The sequence below is a fragment of the Camelina sativa genome, chromosome 1, assembly GCF_030686135.1.
Source record: "Camelina sativa cultivar CO46 ecotype springtype chromosome 1, ASM3068613v1".
Lineage (NCBI taxonomy): Eukaryota > Viridiplantae > Streptophyta > Magnoliopsida > Brassicales > Brassicaceae > Camelina > Camelina sativa.
The window spans coordinates 9,438,410-9,462,862 of NC_141880.1; the positions used below are offsets into that span (position 1 = coordinate 9,438,410).

The 24,453-nt window shown below is 36.7% G+C and overlaps 5 protein-coding genes across 5 annotated transcripts; 4 read left to right on the forward strand and 1 right to left on the reverse strand.

Annotated features, from left to right (window-relative positions):
* The first annotated feature begins 4,427 nt into the window (after positions 1 to 4,427).
* LOC104786405 (transcription factor bHLH87-like) lies at positions 4,428 to 6,236 on the forward strand. Its single transcript, XM_010511823.3, has 2 exons — positions 4,428 to 4,751; positions 4,865 to 6,236. Exons 1-2 carry the CDS (start codon positions 4,726 to 4,728, stop codon positions 5,964 to 5,966), a joined length of 1,128 nt encoding a protein of 375 aa, XP_010510125.1. The 5' UTR covers positions 4,428 to 4,725; the 3' UTR covers positions 5,967 to 6,236.
* An 8,889-nt stretch (positions 6,237 to 15,125) lies between these two features.
* Positions 15,126 to 15,830, forward strand: LOC147949697 (uncharacterized). Its single transcript, XM_087510098.1, has one exon. The coding sequence runs from the start codon at positions 15,126 to 15,128 to the stop codon at positions 15,828 to 15,830; it is 705 nt and encodes a 234-aa protein (XP_087366224.1).
* A 496-nt stretch (positions 15,831 to 16,326) lies between these two features.
* Positions 16,327 to 20,712, reverse strand: LOC104706111 (receptor-like protein kinase At3g21340). Its single transcript, XM_087455946.1, has 13 exons — positions 20,507 to 20,712; positions 19,862 to 20,399; positions 19,055 to 19,533; positions 18,829 to 18,973; positions 18,669 to 18,740; positions 18,481 to 18,552; positions 18,322 to 18,393; positions 18,042 to 18,226; positions 17,693 to 17,937; positions 17,459 to 17,585; positions 17,313 to 17,378; positions 17,036 to 17,225; positions 16,327 to 16,887 (listed from the first exon to the last, which is right to left on the reverse strand). The coding sequence occupies exons 1-13, from the start codon at positions 20,598 to 20,600 to the stop codon at positions 16,479 to 16,481; spliced, it is 2,694 nt and encodes an 897-aa protein (XP_087312072.1). The 5' UTR covers positions 20,601 to 20,712; the 3' UTR covers positions 16,327 to 16,478.
* An 895-nt stretch (positions 20,713 to 21,607) lies between these two features.
* Positions 21,608 to 23,356, forward strand: LOC104786412 (mediator of RNA polymerase II transcription subunit 6). Its single transcript, XM_010511837.3, has 5 exons — positions 21,608 to 21,985; positions 22,168 to 22,342; positions 22,437 to 22,506; positions 22,835 to 22,944; positions 23,073 to 23,356. Exons 1-5 carry the CDS (start codon positions 21,726 to 21,728, stop codon positions 23,229 to 23,231), a joined length of 774 nt encoding a protein of 257 aa, XP_010510139.1. The 5' UTR covers positions 21,608 to 21,725; the 3' UTR covers positions 23,232 to 23,356.
* A 75-nt stretch (positions 23,357 to 23,431) lies between these two features.
* Positions 23,432 to 24,199, forward strand: LOC109125543 (uncharacterized). The gene is made up of 3 exons (XM_019227319.2): positions 23,432 to 23,565; positions 23,684 to 23,831; positions 23,932 to 24,199. Exons 2-3 carry the CDS (start codon positions 23,726 to 23,728, stop codon positions 24,048 to 24,050), a joined length of 225 nt encoding a protein of 74 aa, XP_019082864.2. The 5' UTR covers positions 23,432 to 23,565; positions 23,684 to 23,725; the 3' UTR covers positions 24,051 to 24,199.
* Positions 24,200 to 24,453: the final 254 nt, after the last annotated feature.

The following is a 24,453-nucleotide window of genomic DNA, read 5'->3' on the forward strand; positions in this document are numbered from 1 at the left end:
ACAAATCCTTTATTTCTGTTTATACACTAATTATCTCCTATGGAAGAAAACACCAAAAGATCTTAATCCATTGTTTAGGAGTTAGGACTACTTACTAGTTACTAGAATCTACATGCAAATTATATTACTACGTACGAGGTCTAGTCTTCACGATTTTTATATGAACATGGTCTACATATATACACTTTTTTCTCACAATTAGACTTGAGTTGACTTATTAAACCGACATGGTCGGTTTCAATTTTTGGTACATTGGATCGATCCATGACCGTAGGAAGTCAAATTCGTCTCAATTAAATTGAGAGTGGTTGTTCTCGACCGACATTTTTGGTTCCCGCTTGAGGTGTGAGAATAGTTAATATTGATTTGAGAATTTTTGTTTTTTTATGGGTCTCTCATTTAATATACGTTTTGGTATTATTCAAATACAAAAATGGAGTTCACATGTATGGACAAAATAAGGTCTCTTTCGTTGTGGGTATCCTAAGGATATCAACAACTGTGAATGTGATGTTCATCTTCATTTACCCATTTTCTTCTTTATAACAATACCATTTATGGTTATATTCATACAATAATGCAAAATGAATTATTTTCTTTGTAAATATATGTTACATATTCGTAATACCTAAAATGCTATTTTTGAAAGGAAGATGAATACATTTCTACAGAATTATGGTGTCCAAAATTTGTTCTTTGATCCATTAACCGTATATTGTAGAACTTTATGTATGTTGGTATTATAACACATTTCAACGAGAAAATATGACTTGGACTAATGAGTTTGATCATCTAAGATTCTAATCTATATTAAAAATAGGGTATACGAATAAGAATTCAATAAAAATGGTGAATTCGGTAGATTACCCATATGAAGAGATTTTACCATAGGTCATGTAGTGCATACACCCTAAATTATACGAGAGAATGAAATTGTTGATTAGACTTTTGGCACAAAATTCCCAGTGAGGATTTTTTGATTTTAAGTCGCAACTATAATTAATCTAACGTTTTAAATCTTGTAGCTAGAGCTAATCCATGTATATTTTGATTGACATATTTTCCGACGTACGTCTAACTCGTTTTGTTCGGGGTCTTTAATCATAATATTGTTAGTTTGTAGATTTATTCTGTTTTATTTTTGTCTAATTATGCTGTAACTCGGAGCAAAGACAAATTCATTGAATACAACCCCACCTATATTAAACAACCTAACTTTTTTTTTGTTTTTTGACAAACATATTAAACAACCTAACTAAACTCAAAACCAATCAGCTTAAGCCTTAACAGTAATAAATTTCTTCCAAGCAAGATTCAAAGGAGGAAATAAGTTTACGTTTTGTCTCCAATATACTACCATTGGGCCACAATATTAGTTTTGAAAAAAAAATGTTCGATTTATTTTGTGAGAGTAATCCTCAAAAAAAAAAAAAAGTTGACAATTTGTGAAAGAAAAAAAAAAATGAATGAGCTGTGGGATTATGGTCGACATGTGGTTGGGCAGAGAGGTCATGTCGCCTTCTTTGCTCTCCCTTTCTCACCGTTCTACGGATTGCGATGTTTTTGTAAGAAAATATTACCCTTAAACCAAAGCACTTCTTATATTCCCCCACTGATGTTGGTATGTCTACTTAGCCCCACATAACTTCCTAACTATTTTGCTCTGCAATTTTAATACTAGATTTTTATTTTCTTTTCTCATGAAATCTTGACAACTTTTAGAAAAAATATACACTATTTTAATTGCTATATACTGAGACTATTTATTGAATATAACATATGCTATTTGTAACTTGTAAACCCACAATGCAAAAACTATAGATTTTAAATTTTAGAGATTATATATGATGTAAAAAGTAAGTGAATTATAACTAAAAATCGATAGATGGTTTTTTGATTATCAAATAGTATTAGTAAATGTTCTGATGGCCTTGGATGTATTTTCTTCGGAGTTAATTTGTACAAATATGGATTTTCTCTTTAGCGGTTTAAAGAGGTTCCAACACAAGAATTATTTTCCCTGGATTTTGTGGTATATCTGGAAAGCGCTCAATGATAAACTCTTCAGTACTTTAGATTTAAACTCCCTTGCAATTTTGCAGTTAGCGGAGGATGAGGCAAAGGCATGGGCTCTAGCTCAGACAGAGGATAAGGTATTAGCATCGGATATTCCCAAACGGCTGTCCCTGGTGGAAGGGGGGCTTAGGGGTTCCTAGGTCTCTCTCGAGTTATACTTGTTTTGTAGATGGTTCTTGGAAAGCTACAAATCGTTATGCGGGTAGAGGATGGTTTTGCACGTCGCCCTGGAGTGATGTCCCTACTATGGGAGCTGCCAACCTTTGCCGCACTCTCTCCTCTCTCCATGTCGAGGTTGAATCCCTTATATGGGCTATGCGCTGCATGATTGGGGCGGATAACCAATCTGTCGTCTTTCTCACCGACTGTTCTGATCTAGTGAAGATAGTATCTTCGCCTTCAGATTGACCAGCTTTTACGCCTTATTTGGAGGACATACAAACGGATAAAGAAGAGTTTGCTTATTTTTCATTGGTTTACGTCCCTTGATCTCAGAATGGTAAAACGGATAATTTTGCGCGACGAGTTTGCACAGTTTCGCAGTTAGCTATCTATGTAAACAATGTTCCTATTAGTATTGACTTGTTTGGGCGAATTTTATCATCTTCTTGTCAAAAAAAAAATAGTATTAGTAAATGAGCGTCGATTGATAAATATTATCTATAAAGCGTAGAATGTTCCGGTTACCATATGACTGAATATATAAATGTTTTTAGCGATAAGTTAGTTGGCAATTAATTACAACATCGATCGTAAGTTAACTCTCAAAAATTTTGTATCGGGTTTGCCAAGTAATAATGTCGTTAATCACCAAAATAATGGCTTATTTTATTTTGTGGATAAATTAATGATGAAATTTTGATGGATCATCAGTAAACCAAAAATACATAGGAAGATTTTTTTTGTGTGTTAATTTGTAAGAAATATAAGCTTATAAAAATTAGTTCCTAAAAATAAAAATGTTTCTGAAAAATCCAAAAACAATTCCTTCAATATCTATTTATTGTCAATCTTTTACGGATAATTTTGAGTTTCTCATCTTCAAATGGTAAGTGCATGACTTGAAGAAGAACTTTGGTCAGATAAAAGAATTCCAGAAAAAGAAAAGGTTTAGTTATAAATTAATATCACGCTCCAGCCAAAAGAACTTGAGATAATTTATACTTGAAAGAAAGTGTTACAAAATAGATCGAGATGTGGAGGATATTGATCATAATTGACTGATGATGATAGCGAAAAGGTAAATCAAACGAACACCTAGAATAATAATAAGAAAATGGTACATAAATTATGAACTACTTTTACAGACGGACTGATGATGATTATAAGTTTATAACTATAATATACAATTAACATTCATCTTTAATTTTAATACAGCCACCCGTAAAAAAAACCAAAGGATTTAAACCCTAAACCCCAACTTCGTCTCGATCTCTGTCTCCCCTAAACTTTTCAGCTCGCACGATGCTAAAAGAATGTCAGTCCTTTTTCTCTGCTCAAGCACTCGTAGATTTTTTTAATTACATATACCCTTTTCATCAAGTGCATAATCATATACGACCCCCTGATTTTTATCAATTGTTATATCTATTTTCTAGGGTTTCAAAAAAAGATGCTCTTCGATTAATGCAGAAACTATTTATGCACACCAACGGACCAACCTACTATATATATTTCGGTCCTTTGTTTAACTTAATTTCATTAATTATACCTATAATCTATTCGCTTAGACTGTTTTCACTAACCTCCCGTAATCTCACTTTTCTCTTTAACGAAAATTTAAATAATTTTGAATTAACTAACTAAACCCTGTTTAGGAGACGTAACAAATTCAAATATATAGATACCAAATCTTATTGTACACTTGTTCCAAAGTCTATTATTTATTTACTGTCGGCTATTGAACAGGTACCATTATCTATATTTGAGTTTGCAATATTGCATGTTTTTTAGGGAAGCAAAAAATCATCTAAAATAGCATCCACAGATCATATGATTATCATACAATTTAGTAAGAAATTACATCAAAGTAAATAATTTTTTTCTTGTAGTTAAGTTAACCGATCAAATGGCTATATATATAGATAAGGTTTCCTTTTTTACGGCGGCTCGTATGAATAAGTTTTAAAAGTGTGTAATCAAAATAAGTTTATTTAAAACAGACCGTTGGGTATATTCTTAAAACTTAACCATCCATACCAATCTACACAAAGTACAGAAGTAGTGCTTGATACAGAGGAACAACTGATCTCATCGTAAGTTGGGACCTCTTTTAATAATAATACTTATATATAAAAATAAATATATTAAATATTTATTCTATATTGTATATATATGCATAATAACAAATCTGGGTATGCATAGAGGTGTGTATAGGTAATAGGGCTGTCAAGTCTTTACTTACAGCAACCATCTCTGCAGCCAGAGCTCTTATTATAGAACAGAAACAGAAATAGAGCTTTCTACAGCACAGAAATAAAAAATTTCTCATTTACAGATTGTTTTACTTTCTTTCCTTTTTCAGCACTTCTCCTTTCTTTTCCTTTTGAGGTTATTAATCTCTTTAAGCCAGAAGAAACGTTTCTAAAGTTTCCTGTGTCAACTCTTCTCTTTGTTCTCTTCTTCTTATACGGGGTTTCACTTTTTTTCATGTGCTCTGCCGTTATTACAACAAGGTTTGTTTAAAGATCAGCTTTGCATGAAACTGGAAGAAACTAGTTTTCATGTATGTTTTGCAAAATTTGCTCTGTTTTCTCACATTTTGTGTTTGTTTTGGGTGTTTTCTTAGGATTGTGTTTGATCTGATGGAAGGATTGGAGTCTGTTTACGCTCAAGCTATGTATGGAATGACACGAGAGAGCAAACTCATGGATCATCATCAAGGATCGGATTTGATTTGGGGAGGAAACGAGCTAATGATGGCTAGAGAACTCTGTTCTTCTTCTTCTTCTTTTCATCATCACCACCAACTTATTAATCCGAGTCTTAGCAGCTGTTTCATGTCTGATATTGGAGTTCTCGGTGAGATTCAACAGCAGCAGGAACATGTTGGAAACAGAGCTACTTCCATAGATCCATCATCGCTCGATTGTTTGTTATCGGCCACGTCGAACAGCAACAACACTTCAACGGAAGACGATGAAGGGATCTCAGTGCTTTTCTCAGATTCTCAGACTCTTTGGAGCTTTGGTGGAGTCTCCTCTGCTGAGTCTGAGAACAGAGAGATCACTCCCGAGACAGCAACAACAACAACGGTAAAGCCAAAGTGTTTGAAGAGAAACAGAGGAGGAGACGAGAAAGGAAGTCACTTCCGTCTTGTTCGTCCTCAAGATGATTCGGAGAAGGGAGGTTTCAAGCTCATCTACGACGAGGATCAATCGAAATCGAAGAAACCAAGAACAGAGAAAGAACGAGGCGGTTCGTCAAATATTAGTTTCCAACATTCAACTTGTGTATCTGATAACACCGAGCCGGATGCTGAGGCGATCGCGCAGATGAAGGAGATGATATACAGAGCAGCTGCATTTAGACCGGTGAATTTTGGTTTGGAGGTTGTGGAAAAACCTAAGAGGAAGAACGTGAAGATATCGACGGATCCTCAAACGGTTGCAGCGAGGCAGAGAAGGGAGAGGATAAGTGAGAAGATTAGGGTTTTACAAACATTGGTTCCAGGTGGGACGAAGATGGACACTGCTTCAATGCTTGATGAAGCTGCTAATTATCTAAAGTTCCTTAGAGCGCAAGTAAAAGCTTTAGAAAACTTGAGACCCAAGCTTGACCCAACCAATCTCTCCTTCTCCTCTGCTCCTTCTCCTTCGTTTCCTTTATTCCACCCGTCTTTTCTTCCTTTACAAAACCCTAATCAGATCCATCATCATCCAGAGTGTTGAACAATTTACAAAGTCTCGGATTTGAATGATTGGAAGATTATAATACTTTTGAGTTCATCATCATCATGCAAACAGAATCATGGCGTCTTGATTGTTTTAGCAGTTCTCAAGAAAGGCACTTCTGTGATGTCGGGAAGTGTTTGTTTACACTTTCCAGTCTTTGTTTTTGCATTTCTTTTTATATAAAGTTTTATATATATATATATATATATAATCTGTGGAATTCGAGGGTTTGAAAATATTGTGAAAAACAGAGCCGCAAGAAGTTAACTACGGTCTCCGCAACATTTTCATTACTTAAAGAAAAGAAAACGTATGATAATTGCAATTATGAAGCGATGATTATCAACAAAAGTGTTTAGAATTAAAGTGCCATCTCTCTCTCTCTCTCTATATATATATACATTCTTTTTTTAGTTTCATAAAAAAAATTTAGCTTTACTTGGGAGAACTCTTTTGGAGCACTATAATACTACAATATATGTCCATATATATATATATATATTGGCACTTAGGAACATTATCCATATGAAAATTTGACTTTAGATCTGTTTTTTTTTTGGAAGATATAATAATAAGAGTATTTGTGCAAGGTGTATATATGCTGGTGTTAGTGGAAGAAACATATCATGGACCTAATTTGATATCGAAATAAAAATTCAAAGAGAGAAGTTTAAAACATAGTTAATTGTGGATTGAGATTAGTACTAAGAAGAGTTAAGAGGAATAATGAAGGCGTGCGCCTTGAGAATATAACTCCACCTGACTGGTTACACCCTAAAATGCTCACCACATGCTTCTCTCTTTCACTCTCCATCTTTTTATTCTTCTTTTTTGTCTTTTGGTTTTTGTCTTATTTCGTCCCTAAATCTCCTTAAACACATTCTACTTCCTTTAATTGTATTTTATTATGTTCTTTCTTTGATGGATGTGTTTTTTTATTTGACTTGGGGAATTATATTGACTATGATCAACTTTTTATTTATTTGCAATTTACACTTACTTAAATGATAATTTGAAGGAAAAAAAACTAACTTGCTACCTTTTCTACACTTATATTTTAAGTTAATAAAATAACATGCTCCTTGAACAAAGTTAATAAAATAACATGCTACCTTTTCTACACTTATATTTTAAGTTAATGTTTTAATATTCGCGTATACCCAAATGTATTGTGCTCAAGAGCAAAGTTCATGATTATATAGCAAGTTTAACAAAAGCGCATGGTTAAATAATCCACTATTTTTGTTTTTGTCGATAGCCCAACAATCATAATTTTTAATATGAACTTTCAAAACACAGAACATGTTATTTGAATCTTTAATTGTTTTATTTTACATTTTAGTATAATGTCTATGTCGATCTCTCTAAGTATGCTAGTAATTTAAGAAAAGAGGTGCGTTTAACTTTTTTTTTTTCTTTGCAATGTGTAACATAGCTTTTGAGTTGCATCATATTGTTCGGTCGATTGTGAATGAAAATCTGATAATACCTTTTAAGAACATGTACTCCATAGAAGAGAAGAAGACTAAAAGGTCTAATCAAACTTAAACAAGTTTAAACTCAAAAAAAAAAAAAAAAAAAACTAAGACAAGTTTACATTTGGAAGAGTCTCGTAAGGCCAATTGCAGCCGCGATATTGGATGAACAAAGTCCATTGTGTAACGGCACTTAAGTCAAACCATAAATAGTATCCAACTGTTCTTGAAGTTCAAATTAAATTAGTCATCAACGCAATGAAGCAATCGGAGATGCAACCGACTTGGTGTGGTAGAGTTATCTATAACGAGTAATATATGAAGTCAACTATAAATTGATGATTTAGTAGATACAATACTATATAATCCGTTATTTTAATATCAGAAAATCATATATTCAAGTTGACTCCCAACAAACAGAAAACTCTAAGAAAAGAATTATATAAAATAGATTTTGAAGTATAGAATAATTAATCAAAAGAAAAAGTCAGGATTCGATGGGTGTTGCAAGCTGGGGAGATAAGAGAGATCGATCATTCCTGTTGACTTTTTTAATTGAACGGTTATGGTCTTTTGTTTGTTTCCATGTAACGTTTTAGACAAAGATGTCCATGTGAAGCAACCTATTTTTAGAAAGTTTTAACATAACCACAATTAGTATTATTGTATATCTTAATAAGTAAATCCTAGGTTTTGGTCCTACTAATCATAAGTCCATACTTCTAATATGGTCCGCAAATCACACCAACAACCTTATTTGTACACATGTCGATCTATTTATTATTTATTGCAGTCTTAAAATCATATAATATAGGAAATATCAAATGGAATCAAGAACAAAGTATCTTCTCAAATCAGGTTTGACAAAAAAAAAAAAAAAAAAAGTATCTTCTCAAATCAGATGATACATTTTGGTGACGAAAGCTGAATATTTTTGATTTCATCAACTTGGCAACTTCTTCGCTCAAATTGAAAAAAAAAAAGAAAAAAAAATCATCCAGTTGTCCACAATCATCAAATGAGATGCAGAGATGGTATACCTTTCTATTATCATCCTCATTTGGCTTTATTATTCATCAACTTGTTCTTCTTTCAGAAAACGAAAAATCCATTTCAGTTTTATTTTTTTAACTTTTTAAAATTGATATTATTGTAAGCTTTTTAATCATCCCAAGTACCATATACGCTAGCTGATAATTTTTTACGTTAACTTTAATGTGCACTTATATTTGTAATATATTAGTAGATAGATACTACTACATATATCGTAATTTTTTGTGTAGAATTGTAATATTAACAAAGAATACACTAAAAGTGGGATTTTTTTATATTCAAATAAAATACATGTATGATCATTTGTAGTGTATTATTTTGGAACTATCATATTAATTCCTTTATCACGGTATAAGTAATTGAGTCAATTTCAAAAACCATAAATCTTTTGATGAAGTGAAATGATTATATGATATTTAGTAGAAAATTGTTTTACGACATATCTTTGTTTCATAATCAAAAAGCGTAACCATAGTTTTGGTTGATAATGAGCGAAGAAATAGTTTCTGTTACTTTGCCTCACAAGAAATATACACACAACTCGAGTGAGCGCCCACCAATTGCATCATAGAACCGCCGTTCTAGGATTCTGAATAGGCTGTAGGGGAATCATTTCGGATTTTTCTTGGGTTTTTGTGGTTTTTTCGTTCTATGGTTTATCTCTATTCTATTGTTTCACTACGAAGAGAAGAGATGGGATTAACCGAACTGGTCTGTGCTTAACAATTTTAATATTCATTCGGAGATATGGCCTGATTGTTGTATATCAGGATCTTTGTGATAAGAGTATTCTGACATATGGGATACGATCGGTTTCAATGGGTTCTGGAATTGTGATCTCCTGGATCGGAATTACCGATGACTACGTAGGTGATTTCTGGGTTACAGGTGTGGTATTATCGCAGATCAATTGGAATCCAATTTATTCGAAGTGGGGTTTGGCAATGATTCGATTCTCCTATTCAAGTAATTTATTGGGATATTCGGATAGCCTTATGTTCTCTTAGGATCAAGGGGTAATCTTCTGCCATTTAATCATTGGATCTTGGCCACAAGTGAAAGACTATGGATCACATTTGGATTTAGTGGGGTTTGAGTGTGTGTTATCCCGGATTCCTTTCCTGCGATCGGAGAGGTTGGCACAATCTCTTATTACCAGAGTTAATGGAAATATAATTTGGGTCAGAGATGTAGTTATTCTCCACATCAGATTGTGTTTGATTGATTCACAATGGAGGTTGGCTTTGATTTGGTTCCCATATTTGGTTTCTTTAACGGTAATCTTGGTTACACTCATGGCTTTTGCGGATCAAGAGGATATATTTTGTCATTTATACACTGAATCTGTAGGATTTTTAGCTCGGTGGTATTGGAAAGTTTGGATGTATATAAAGGATCATCTACCAGTTCTCAGTTCTCATCACAACATTTTCTATTCCATTTTTTCACTACCAGTTCTCAGCTCTCTTTTACTGTTTTGGTGGCATATTTGGGTTCGGGTACAGTTTTTGATCATGTCTCAAAGTTCTTTGTTGGGTAAGAGTGGTGTGAGTAAGAGTGATGAGGGTATGGTTCCTAAGCGCAGAATCAAAATCCCGTTTTTTGATAACTCAGCTTTGATAGCAGGGTACTCAAAGACGGTTGTGGGTCGCTGTATGAACCCAAGAATGCAGGACATGAAGTCCCTTTTGATCATGCTTCCCAAGATTTGGCATTTGGAAGGACGTGTTGTGGGAGCTGACTTAGGGATGGGGAAGTTCCAATTTGATTTTGACAATGAGGAGCACATTACAGAGGTGCTCCAGATGGCTCCATTTCATTTTGGCCGCTGGATGGTGGCAATGGTGCGATGGAGTCCAACGGTGGATCCGGCTTATCCTTTGGAGTTAACTTTTTGGGTTAGAGTACTGGATGTCCTTTTTCAGTTCTGGGCTGAACCAACCTTCCGGAGCATTGGTGCAGAGATTGGTCGGGTGGAGATGGTCGATATTGATGGTGGAAGGGTGAAAGTTACAGTCAACGGGTTCAAGCCTTTATGCTTTTCTACAATCATCGAGTTCTATAATGGGGAGGAAACAATTGTTACTCTCCGTTATGAGAGACTTCATGGATTCTGCAAAAACTGTTTCAGCTTATGTCATGACGAGGATCACTGTCCGTTGTGGAAGACTGATCGGATTACTCCAGCTCTGCACTTTCCGAGGGAAGATGATGTGGTTCGCCCTTTGCATAGTTACAAAGGGGCTGTCACAAGTGACAGGAATAAGGGGAAGGGCAAAGAAGGGGAGAGTCGGGAACCAACTTCTAACAAGGCCGGACAACGACATCCTAAAGGGAAGCAGGATACAGGGGTTACAAGTCGGTCTTCACTGGAAAGGGGTGAACCGTCATCTAAACCCCGTTGGTTCACTAACTACGTGCAATTCAATGACCATCGTCATATGGCTAAAGCTGTTGCGGCTGCTGCATCTGCTTCTGCTCCGGTTCTGGTTGAGGAGTTGGAACAAGGACAGATCCCAGTTCCTGTTGAACAAGTAGCGATGCAATCCTCATCCTCAATCAATGGTGTCCCACCACTGAAGAAGGTTCGGAGACCTCTATTTCAGGATGCGGGGGTGGTTCCAAATCCTGATATGAATGAGGTGAATGGTTCAGATGCGGTGGGGACTGCAGAGTCAACGGTTCCGAATGCAGATGCAAATGGTCTGAAGTTGCTTGTTTCGGTTGATCTGCAGACTGCTTCCGTAGAAGCATCTGCTTCCATAGAAGCAAGGATCGCTGAGACTCTGGTTTCCTTCATCACAACGAGTTCGGTTATAAGCCAGCAGGCTCTGATGGTGGTAAGGAAAGTTTCTGAGGAACCTATTGATCAGCTAATGGAAGAGGTAGAGGACAAGGTTGTAGAAACTGAGATTCCTGATCCAGATCAGCAGAATGATGGGGATGTGGCTAACTTGCTGGTGGATCCTTCTCTGGACCCCGTTTCGGACACTGCAACTCTAACGGGTGTGATAGCGGATTCAGAGGACGACTCCATGGATATTGATGCTGATACGGGTGCAACAACTGTCGGGGTTCCACCAGTGGATAAGGTTCGAAAGACAAAACCTCCTTTGGCACTCAAAGGAGTAGCTTCTAAAAAGTTAAATGTGTACCTGCGTACCAGAGTATTCAACAGGGGATGGACCAAACCCGAGGAACCAGGAACAGGAGAAGGGTCCAACTGGTGGGTCAAAGCCACCTAAACCAACTCTGGATAAATGAATATTTTGAGCTGGAATTGTCAAGGGCTTGGGAATAAAGCAACTATTGGGTATCTTAGGGACTTGTGGGGGAAGCATAGGCCTGATTTTTTATTTTTATCTGATACTAGACAGCCTTTAGCTTTTATGGAACTTTTTGTTGGTCATTTTGGTTATTCATATTTGAAAACGGTTGATCATATCGGTTGTAGTGGCGGTTTGGCCTTATACTATAATAATACTTATGATGTTTCTTTTTTATTCGAATCTAATCGTTTGATCGACGTGGAACTTACTTACAAAGGCTAAATTATTTATTTTACTTTTGTTTATGGTGACCCGGTCCCATCGAACCGAGACCTAGTATCGGACGTTTAACGCGGATTGGGATATTAAGGGATTCCCCTTGGTTTCTTGTTGGAGACTTTAATGAATTAAAAGGTAATCATGAAAAACGAGGAGGGAAGCTCCGCCATGCGTCTTCTTTTGTTGGTGTTAATACTATGATTCGACATTGTGGCTTACTAGAGTTTCCTGCGGTCGGGGATAGCCTGTCTTGGTGGGATTGGCGGGATAAGAAACCCATTCGGTGTCGTCTTGATCGAGCGTTAGCCAATGAGAAGCTTCATGACTTGTTCAGTGATTCCTTCACGGAATATTTACCAATGGTCGCCTCGGATCATAAACCGGTTTTAGCTTCCCCTGAGGAAAAAATCCGACGGGGGAGGAGTTGTTTTCGCTTTGACCGGCGGTGGCTTGATAAAGAGTGTTTCTTTGGCGTTATTTGAGAAGGATGGGGTTCTGGGGTGACGGGGACAAATGGAAACTTAATGGATAAGATAGTTCAGTGTCGGCAGGCAATATCTAAGTGGCGGAAAACACAGGTACCATACGGTCGGGAGACGATCAAGGAAATAAAGGGTAGGTTAGCGATCGCCTAAGAGGATGATAGCGTTTCTGTTGAGGTTATTTTGGAGCTGACTTGGAAGCTACGTGAGGGTTATCGGGATGAAGAGATTTACTGGTACCAAAACAGTCAGAGTCGATGGAAGCGTCTTGGGGATCAAAACACTAGTTACTTTCATGCCCAGACTAAACAACGTAGAGCTAAAAATCGTATTGTAGGGCTTCATGATGAAGCTGGACAGTGGGTTACGGAGGACTCTCAAGTAAAGGGTATAGCTGTATCTTACTTTCAAGAGTTATTCACATCCACGGATCCTACAAATTTTGAGGAAACACTGGCTAAGGTGGAAACGTCCATCACGGGTGAGGATAATGAGACATTGACGCGACCAGTCTCAGAAAGGGAAATCAAAGAGGCCTTATTTATGATGCACCCTGATAAAGCCCCTGGACCGGATGGTATGACGGCGCTCTTTTACCAACGGGCATGGGACACGGTCAAGGTTGACTTAAAACTTTTGGTAGACACTTTTTTCCATGAGGGTGGTTTCGATAAACGATTAAATATGACAAATATTTGCCTAATACCAAAGGTTGATAAACCGACCCGGATGTCTGAGTGGAGACCTATTAGTCTATGCAATGTTGGTTACAAGATTATTTCGAAGATTTTGTGTCAACGTTTGCGAACGTTTTTGCCAACACTGATCTCGGAGACTCAATCGGCGTTTGTAGAGGGACGGCTAATTGCGGATAATATTTTGATTGCTCAAGAGATGTTTCATGGACTATGTACTAATCCCTCATGCAAGGGTAAGTTCATAGCCATAAAAACAGATAAGAGCAAGGCCTATGATCGGGTCGAATGACCCTTTGTTGAACATCTGTTACGAAAATTTGATTTTTGTGAGAAATGAATATCTTGGATCATGTGGTGTGTGACTTCGGTTTAGTATAGCGTTTTGCTCAATGGCCAACCACATGGGTCCATAACTCCTTCTAGAGGTCTTCGTCAGGGTGACCCCCTATCGCCATATCTTTTTATACTTTGTACTGAGGTTTTCATTGCAAATTTACGAAAGGCGGAACGGTCTAAACTTATTACGGGTATCAAGGTATCGACTGCCTGTCCTGCGATCTCACACTTACTGTTCGCAGATGATAGTCTGTTTGTCTGTCGGGCCACAAAGGAGCAATGTGAGGCTGTTCTAGGGATAATAAGACAATATGTTCAGCGGATTAATTTCCAGAAGTCGTCGATTCAATTTGGCCACACAGTGGATGTGGTTTTTCGTGAGACACTGAAAGGTGTATTGGGAATCACCACTTTGGGTGGCATGAGTTCCTACTTGGGTATCCCTGAATGCCTCGGTGGGTCAAAAACTAAAATCTTCTCCTTTGTTCAGGATAGACTGCAAAAGCGGACAGGTGGATGGCCTGCTCGGCTGCTGTCTAGGGGGGGGGAAAGGAGGTAATGATTAAATCAGTGGCTACCGCGGTTCCGACCTTTGTAATGTCTTGTTTTCGACTCCTGAAAAAAATTACACGGAAGCTTATGAGTGCGATCTCTAACTTTTGGTGGAATTCTTCTGGAGAAACACGAGGTTTACACTGGGTTGCTTGGGACAGGTTATGTATTGATAAGATGGAGGGAGGTTTGGGTTTTCGGTGTCTGGATGATTTTAACACTGCATTGTTGGCTAAACAACTCTGGCGGTTGATTATGGTTCCAGACTCCTTATTTGCGCGGGTGTTTAAAGGAAGATATTATAGGCACTCCAATCCTTTGGATCCAATTAAATCTTACTCCCCGTCTTATGGATGGAGGAGTATTGTATCTGCTCGCTCTCTGGTAAACAAAGGACTCATTAAACGGGTAGGATCCGGTGATTCCATTTTAGTATGGTCTGAGCCTTGGATTCCTGCTCAATCCCCGAGACCAGCATTGCGTTCGGGATCGCCAGCCGATCCTAGGCTCAGAGTTGAAACCTTCATTGACAGGAGCTCACACTCCTGGGATTTGGCCTTGTTTTCGGTCTCTTTTGAGCTGGAGGATGTTGCCCTTATTTCAGCTTTACCTTTTGGTAATTCCCCCACACAGGATATATTGGGTTGGCATTTTACAAAATCTGGTATGTACACCGTTAAATCTGGGTATCAAGCTTTGCGTCAGAAACCGGGGACTGCCTATCCTGTTATCGGTCAGGATATTGTTCCTCTTCAGGCATTTGTCTGGCAACTTCGGTGTCCACCAAAAATCAAACATTTTTTGTGGCAAGCAATTACGGGTTGTGTGGCGACAACAGCTAATTTTCGACGTCGTGGTTTGGGCTGTGATCCGGAATGCGCACTTTGTGGGAGGGATGGAGGAGACAATCAATCATGCCCTCTTCTTATGTCCTCCGGCTAAGCAGGTTTGGGGTTTGTCCTCCTTCCCGACATCCCCGGACTTGTTTCCTTCAGGCTCGATCCATGCAAACATGGATTATCTATTTTGGAGAATTCAGCAGGGTTTTTCGATGGATGTGTTCCCATGGATTCTGTGGTATATCTGGAAGGCCAGAAATGATAAAGTCTTTAGTAATTTGGACTCCAACCCACTAGCTGTCTTGCAGATAGCGGATGAGGAAGCAAAACTTTGGTTTTCGGCGCAGGAGGAGGGATCGGGACCGCCGTCTCAGGATGTTTTTCGCCAGATTCCTGGTTCCATAGTCAATACAATGACTGTGATTGATAGATATGGAACAAACCACCGTTGTTTTGTGGATGGATCTTGGAAGGCGTTCGACCAGTTTATCTGTAGAGGATGGCATTGCCTTCCCCCTGAGGGGGAGTCTCCCATTATGGGTGCATCTAATTCTCGTCGAAGCTTGTCACCCCTCCATACAGAAGTGGAAGCACTCATCTGGGCAATGCGGTGCATGATTGGTGCGGATGAAGAGAGAGTAGTTTTTCTCACGGATTGTTCTGATTTGGTGAAGATGGTGTCTTCGCCTTCCGAGTGGCCTGCCTTCCAAACATATTTGGACTTGATTGAAGATGATAAGAAAGAATTCATATCTTTCGTTGTTGATCTGATCCCCCGTTTACAGAATGGTGTCGCGGATAAGCTGGCACGTCGAGCTAGAGTGGAGTCGCATCATGTTACCTTTGTCAATATTTTTCCTTTCAATTGGCTCGTTTGAACTAATCCGGTAAAAAAGAAATATACACACAACAAATTTTCAGAGATATAACGTATAGATAAAGTCACTATCATATAATATGAAAATGACGTGAATTGAGACAGAAGATGGTCGTAGTTACAAAGCTCATCGTTAAGTTGGTTAAAAGAAGAGAGCAAAAATTTTGAGACTGTCGTTCTTACACACACGTCTAATATAAAATACACACTTAATTACTATCAACTATTTTACTTTTAATATTAATTTTCTTAGGAAAATATTTTTTTGGAAGTATTAGGTAAAATGCTACAAACATATTATTTGAGCCCGAATCTAATAAAACTCTGAAAATCTCTTTTGACAAAAAAACAAAAAAAAAACTCTGAAAATATTCTTAAGACTGCAACAATGGATATTCGATTATGATTTGTTAACACTTAACAGCGAAGATATATAATGATATGTTGTATTAGTTTTCATTTAGATCATTATTTTCTTATTAACTTTATCTTATGGGTTTTATTAGATCGAGTCTTTTTTACTTATCTTGATTCCAATAAATCACATTAATCAATAACATCAAATTATTACAAAATTTCAAAACACTTTTAAAGTAACGAAAATGCACTCACGAAAACAAAGATAAAATGAATCTTGCATGCAGTTTAATTAGCGAGCATCAGGGGTAGATCCAATATCAAAGTTCATGCTCACTTCAACAGAACTCTGCGAGTTCATGTTTTGACTCGTTCCTCCTCTTGAGTTTTCATATGCCAAGCACTCGTTTAATTCAATAACAACTTGAGACATTGTTGGTCTTCTAGCTGAAGAAGGATTTAGACACGACATTGCTAGTTCAACTGCTCTCCAGACAGAACCCGAGTCATAATCACCATAGAGATTTGGATCCATAATGTTTTGAATGTCTCCTTTTGTAAGCATTACCCCCACCCATTCTGCTATATGTGGTTTTTCGCGACTTTGATTGATTACAGGTTGGTTTGTGATGAGCTCTAATAGTACAATTCCGAAGCTATAAACATCACTTTTTTCGTTTAACCAATTTGTTCGATAATATCTGCCAAAAAAAAAAAAAAAAAATCCTATTAAAAAGAAGAAAATATGCAAAAGAAATAAATGATATTAATCGTGGAAGATGAAAACTGACTAATTATCTCAAGATTAGTTTAAAATAAAATTAGTTATCAAGGGATTAGGACTCTTACTCTGGATCAAGGTATCCAGGAGTTCCAGCAACAACCGTTGATACATGTGTTTCTCCTTCAATCGGAAAAGATCTCGAAAGCCCAAAATCAGCTAGCTTGGCCTGAAAATGTTCATTTAACAATATATTTGTGGTTTTGACATCCCTATGTACCATTGGTGGTTTGCATCCGTTATGCAAGTATTCCAAACCTATGATTTTTTTTTTTTTTTTTCATCAAGGATTAAGCAAATGAATAGAAGAAACAAGGAAAAGTTATTTAAAAACTTATATCAAACCTTGCGCAGACTCGACCACTATTTTCAGTCTAGTTTCCCAATTCAGAATAGATCCACCTCGTTTTCCTACATTTGAACCAATAATATATTGAATATGTTAAATTACCACAAACAAATATATTTTTGTACAACCATAAATAACTTACCTGACATATGTTCTTTCAAGTCTCCATTAGCCATGTACTCGTAGATAAGAGCCAAATTTTCTCCTTCATCACAATATCCAACGAGGCCAACCAAATTTTTGTGGTGAACTCTGAGAAGAAGTTCAACCTAGAGAAGTGGAAGAACAATTATACATCAAAATTTGACATGTTACTCTTAAAGAAAAATAGATTTTCTACGAACCTTTCTTAAAAACTTTGCTAAAACTTAATTACCTCTGCTTTGAATTCTTTATATCCTTGAGAAGATGAGTGTGAGAGCATTTTAACGGCTACTTGTTCAATGCCATTTACAGTTCCATGATAAACCATTCCAAATCCTCCTTTACCAAGAACTCTTGCAAAGTTTTTCGTCATTGTCACAACCTCTGAGTATGTAAACCTTTTGTTCTTCGTCACTATTGCTGGTTCTGAGGATCCGGTTGTTTTAGCTTCTGATACTTGCGTATATGATTCTGGACCTAATTAGTGTTACAATGCATCAGTATATTGAGACTGTGTATACATGTATATATAGTGTACACATTGATTGCAACGTTTAAGGCCATTTATAGGTATACTATACCTTGGTTGTTTGATGTCTTTTTCTTTTTGAATACAAAGAAGAGAGCCAATGCAAATCCAAGAACAACCACGGACGCAGCAGATGCAACAATCGGTACTACCAAATTCTTTTTCTTGGCACCGCCATTTCCAGCTTTGTTTACACATAATCCATCCGGACATATGAGATCCGAGTTTCCTTCAACACTATAGGTTACCAATGCTTTAAGGACAATTGAACATATCATTTATTAAAAAAAAAACTCATAAATAAAATATGATACGAAAGAAAAAAAAATTACTTCAACTGTAGTCCTTTCTTCTGTAGAAGGGTTTGAGGAACAGAGCCGTTAAGATTGTTCCCACTTAAATTTCTGTTAAGAGATCAACAAATTTAGATAAATAGGCAGTGGAAGAGGCTAATAGACAAATAAAAATGTATTAGCTTTGAAACAACTCACATGACCAAGAGTGATTTTATTTCAGCAAGAAATTCGGGTACTTCTCCCGTCAAATTGTTATTTGACAAGTCTCTATAAAAAGCATTTGGAAGTACAAAACATGTTATTCATAAGAACATGTTTATAACTATTATAGTGAGCAAATTGTTCTCTTTACCATGCTTAATTTTGAAACTGAGAATACTTACAGTTCTTGTAGGTGTATTAGATTCTGAATGTCTTGCACGATGATCCCAGTTAAATTACTTGAGGACAAGTTTCTAAAGACATATTTATGAACACATTTTATGTAGAGATGAATAAAACCATTTGACATAACTAATACCATAATTTAAAGACTGATCTTACAAGGAAGTGACAATAGGCGGCGTGGAAATATCTAGATTATTGCAATTTAAACCATCCCACAAAAACTGCTTTGGAACACAAGGATCTCCTTGCCAGCTAATTTTACTCAATCCATAAATACTTTGGATACTCTTCATAGCAGCAACTATAACAACGTCACATCGATAAACAACCCATTAAGATAATAATTAAATATTTATATTGAGGAAAATTAAAAAGCATATACCATCATCTGGATTTGTTTCTAATTGTGGGAAATCGATCACGGTGAAGACCTCGAGAGCGTTCATGAGAGGAGGAAGAGTAGATTTTGGCGTTTTAATTAACTCCAAGAGGCATTTCCCTCCTTCACATTGTTGTGCTGTCGAATAGAATATAGTTTCCATGGCTAACGTTTTAGGACTATATCGTTCAAAAGCAAGATTCCCATTCAATGTCACTTTGAATTCTCGGGTGTCGATGGACCTTAGAGTTTGAATCTCGGCGAAATGCATGTACATATAGAATTGTGTTGTAGAAGATGGCAATAACCATGAGAAGTTCCACGTTGCAGAAGTACTTATAGGCGTTGAGGCCGACGCCATTACAATTTGTGGTGGTGCATAACTATTAGAACTGTTTATTTTGAGATTGGTAGTTAATTCTGTCCACTCTACTGCATCGAAAAACGGATACCATTTACGATCATCGACATCATCGGGGTACCTAACATAAATAATCAATCATGTATTAAAAACCAAGTTATAAAAATATGTGATCTAAAAACAATAAAAATCACAACAACCAAGATGGTGAAAATATGTTACATTAAATGAACAAAAATTAATTTTGTGCAACCAAACCTAATAAGATAAATAAAAAATAATCTTTAAATTTCAATATATACACCTAAATGTATTAATTTTAAATTTTAAATTAAAAATCTTTATATTAAATTGAATTTTTTATCCTAAATCGATCAACCCCATATATTCAAACCAAATTAGAAACAAAACATTATAACTTGGTTAAATCAAAAAAGCATGATTAGTACCGTATGTTTTGGCCTGAGGCGCTGAAATAATATCTGAAGAAATACTTCAGAGAGCCGCTTTGAGTATTGTAAGTATTGTTTTTAAGTGGTCGTAGCTCTAACGTATTAATCATAGGTGAGCTTGTTCCTGTCTTAACAAGACAGACCTGGAGAGACTTAGATGTGGTCTTGTGAATGATCTCTTGGATAGTACCGTTGGTCCGTCCGACCATATCAACCGTTGCCCATAGATTTGGACCAAGGTAAAGGTCGAAACTCGGGTAATTGTCAAGACCATCGTAGTTACCATACACAAATACGGCTTTGATCAGATAGTTTGTGTCTTGCGTGACATTCAAGGTGTAGCAGTTTCGGTCTCCATCCGGGAAGTATCTAAGCTTCAAAGTCGGTTTACTGAAGATCGACTCAAATTCTTTCTGGATTCTTCCAGTTTTGCCACTATGCACGAAACCATTGTCCGTGGAGTATGTTAATCCGGTTGAAGGATCATTGTAAGGAGGATCGTTTGGCAGTGATCCACAATCCAAACTGATGAATCCTAGTAACACATATGAGGGAAATGTATCGGATCGGAACACTAAGTAAAAACATATTTTCAATGAAAATGTATTAAAACAACATAAATATGTGCATGTGTATATATACCTTCTTGGTCCTGTGCTTCAACGAGATGTAAAAGGGCATAAAAAGTGATGAAGATCAACGCACATAACCGAAGTGCTTGAGGATGATTCTCCATTATTCTACGGTACAAAGGAGATAGACATCTACAAAAATGGAAAAACACAAAAAGCTTAGAGATATCTAGGCAATAATGAAAATGATCAAACACGACGTTATTTTAGTAGGTCAACTAGTGTAAAAAATTAGAAAAAATAAACAGAGTCAGCTGTCTACAACCAAAATAAATTTAAACTAATATGTATGATTTTGATGAACATTCTATAAAGATTTAAATTAGCGATCGAATAATCTTCTGGTGCCGTTTAGTTGAAATTAATTAATGTTCCGTTTTCTAACGTTGTATTCATACGTATGCACTAATATATTATATCTTCAACTATTTATATCGAATAGAAGTAAAAGTAGAACTTGGTTTGGTTTTTTGAAATTTTTCAGTTTATAAATATAGAATCCAAATCGAATATTATCTTGGTTTGTGCAGCAAATGATACAAGTATGCTACGACGTGGAACTTGGAAGAATGGATTCACACCTTTTGTCAAAAACAACCAAAGATTGGGCAGATCAAAATGGTCCCAAAGTGCCTAAACTTATAACAAACTAAATGTAGCAACTGGCTTCGCTGGTCCAGGAAGGAGACGTGCATGCAACACAACTTGGATATAGAGATACTTATAGTTCAATTAGTCGTTGACCTTTGTGTTTAATATCATTCGATGATCATTTGACCTGTCTTTGTTTATGTTACCCCTTCTAATTAATTAATTAGGTTATCTTCGGAAAAAGTTCAACAGTTGAAAAAAAGCACCATTCATCATCCATCGTCATTTATTTATTTGTTTTGGTTGAGAATCTTCCCATTGATCAGGTCCAGCTTCACAAACACAAACTTAATATTTATAATTTAAGTTTTTGCTTAATTTTTATGAGTTGTGTCATAAAATTATTTTTTTTTTTGTGAAAGGGAGGAATTAACTATAGAAAAAAAAAATCCTCAACTTAGATTTATTATTTGTCAATCGAAACATATAATATAAATGCCAGAAAATAGATTTAATACATGATTTGTTTTTGTTACACATTTGTCTAATTCTCTTTTAATTTTGGGCCAAAATTGGGCCCAACTATACTATTCTCTCTCTCTCTCTCCTTCGCGGCGAAGCGAGACAGACTCACTTCAATGGACTCATCTCTGCTCTCGGCGGCTACGGCCGATGTCTTCAACGGCAATGCGGGGGATCAGATTCCTCCTCCGTTACAGCCTCCGGGCACTGATATGACTGGTATCTCCTTCAGGGATCAGCTCTGGCTCAATACGTACCCACTTGATCGTAACTACATCTTCGATTACTTCGCTTTGTCTCCCTTCTACGATACAACCTGCAACAACGAGAATCTCCGGAGAAGATCCATTCACCCTCTCGATATCTCTCACCTCTCGTAAGTCCTCCTCCTCCTAACTCGTTTCACCTTTTCCAGTTTTCGATTTTGCTTTTCAATTACATAAATAAAGGTTTCAATTTTAGGTCAGATTTAGGGTTTGCTCTCTTTGATTCCTGAGATAGATTTAGGTTTTACATTCAGTGACAGTGTTTGATTGAAGTCATTGATTGATCATGTAGGAAGATGACAGGACTAGAGTATATGTTAACTGATGCTACTGAACCAAACATGTTCGTTATCCGTAAGCAAAAGAGGGATGGTCCTGAGAAAGTCACACCAATGCTAACATATTATATCTTGGATGGTTCTATATACCAAGCTCCACAGCTTTGTAGTGTCTTTGCAGCTCGAGTTGTAAGTTGTTTCCTAATCTTTTCTCTTTTGGGGTCTTTAGTTTCTGGTATTTTTTGTTTCACTGCTCTTTCTCATTTTTTGTGTGTGGAACCAGAGTCGGACTGTTTATCATATATCCAAGGCTTTCTCTGATGCTGCATCGAAATTGGAGACCATTAGACAAGGTAAGTTTCATTTTCTTTCAAAATATTGATCGTTCTGTTCTCAATTGATGTGTTACAAGAGTTTTGCCAGCTTTGGCATATAATCCAAGAAACTGGGACGAGATATATATGTTCTTTGTATGAACTGATTGCCGATGCATGTGTGCTTAGTTGAATTTAGCCAGAAGTTTTTCAATTAACTGAGGAAGCTACTTCTTCTATTCATTATCAAGCCCACGGGCAATGCTGAACAAGTGGATGGTGTTCACAAAGTACTTGTTTATTGGCTGCTCTGTGTTGCGCTTGAGATTGCATCATCAGTAATGTGATTTTATCTATGTATTTTCAGTTGATACTGAAAACCAAAAGGAACCTTCTGAGTCGAAGCCTGCTAGTGAGACTGTTGATCTAAAAGAAATGAAGCGAGTTGATACCATTCTTACCTCGTTATACCGCAAGGTAACTCTGAGAAAATGCATTTTCTGGATTACTAACATCTCTTGCTAGCATGATGAATGTTGCTGACTTAACTTCCTATTCTTTCCTTCTGATTGAGACTTGTTTTTTTTTTGTGTTGCGGTGTGTAGTTAGCCCCAGCACCTCCACCTCCACCGTTTCCTGAAGGTTATGTAAGCCAAGAAGCATTAGGAGAAAAAGATGAGCTTGGAACACAAGGAGGAGAGTCTCAACCGCCTCAAATCGATCCTATTATTGATCAAGGTCCTGCTAAAAGAATGAAGTTCTAAGCTTGTAGTTATGAAGATTGTTTTCCATCATCTATGCTTGTAAATAGGTATCAGCAAAGAATCTTCCCCTTTTGAATCTTTTACTCACCTTTTAATTTGAACTCGTTACACAATTCTTGACCTAATTACTTCTCATAAATTTTCGCCTAACGAGAATCATCTCACCGCAACTACCCCAAGGTCAACTAATGGCAATAACTGCAGCGTGTATTTACTTCAATATCTATATCATGTAGAATTGTAGATTGCTACATCAGAAGATAGTTACATCATTTACCGTGTGAAATCAAAAGATAGTTGCATCATCAAAACTAATGGCTTGTGTTGGTCAATGGTAACTGAATTTGATCTCTTAATTAATTTATTTCCAAGTCTTCTTCTTGCCCAACTTGTTTAGTTTACTTCCTCTCTCTAACCCGGCTATATAATCATCATCCCACCATGGTTTCAAGTATCAACTGCAAATTGGTTTAATTCAATAACATTCACACACGATGAAAGCTGGGTCATCAAGATCCACCATTCTCCTATTCGTTCTTGTTCTCTCGCTGGTCTTGTCTCCAATACTTCCACGTCAAGCAACTAGTTTGCCTCTAGGAGGTAACCTACTTATATCTGCGTATTCTCTAATTTACAATATCACTCACTTTTTCCGTTTTTCTTAGGAGGGAAATAATGATGTTTTTTTTTCAATGTAAAGGTGGAGGGCGTAAGTTGATGGCGCCGTCACCACCAATTCTCATGTGTCCACAGTGTGCATGTTGTGCACCTGCTTCACCCGGTTTTTGCTGCCCATGTCGTTGTCCAGGCGGTCCCTAAAAAGTTGGTGACTTCTGCCTCATGAAGTCATGAGTCTGTGAGTTATATATGTGTGATCTTTTAGTTTATATGTATAAATAAGTAAAACAAAAGGTGTACTCTTACTCTTTGTGTGTCTGAATAAGAAGGGTTCTGCTGTATGTTATTAAGTTTATTAGTTTTGATGTCCTCCTTGGAGAAATTGCTAAACAAATTGGATGACGAGAATTTAGAAGAGAATACAAATTGGATGACGAGAATTTTGAAGAGAATAAATGAAGGGTAATAGTATTCACGAAATAGCCTTTTTTTCATTGTATAACACATTCCAAAATTTAAATAGCTTCCTAGTTCGTATGACATTACAATATTTTCTGACCACGTTGCTCTCTCTCCTAGTCAGTTTATAATGGGCTCAGAAAAT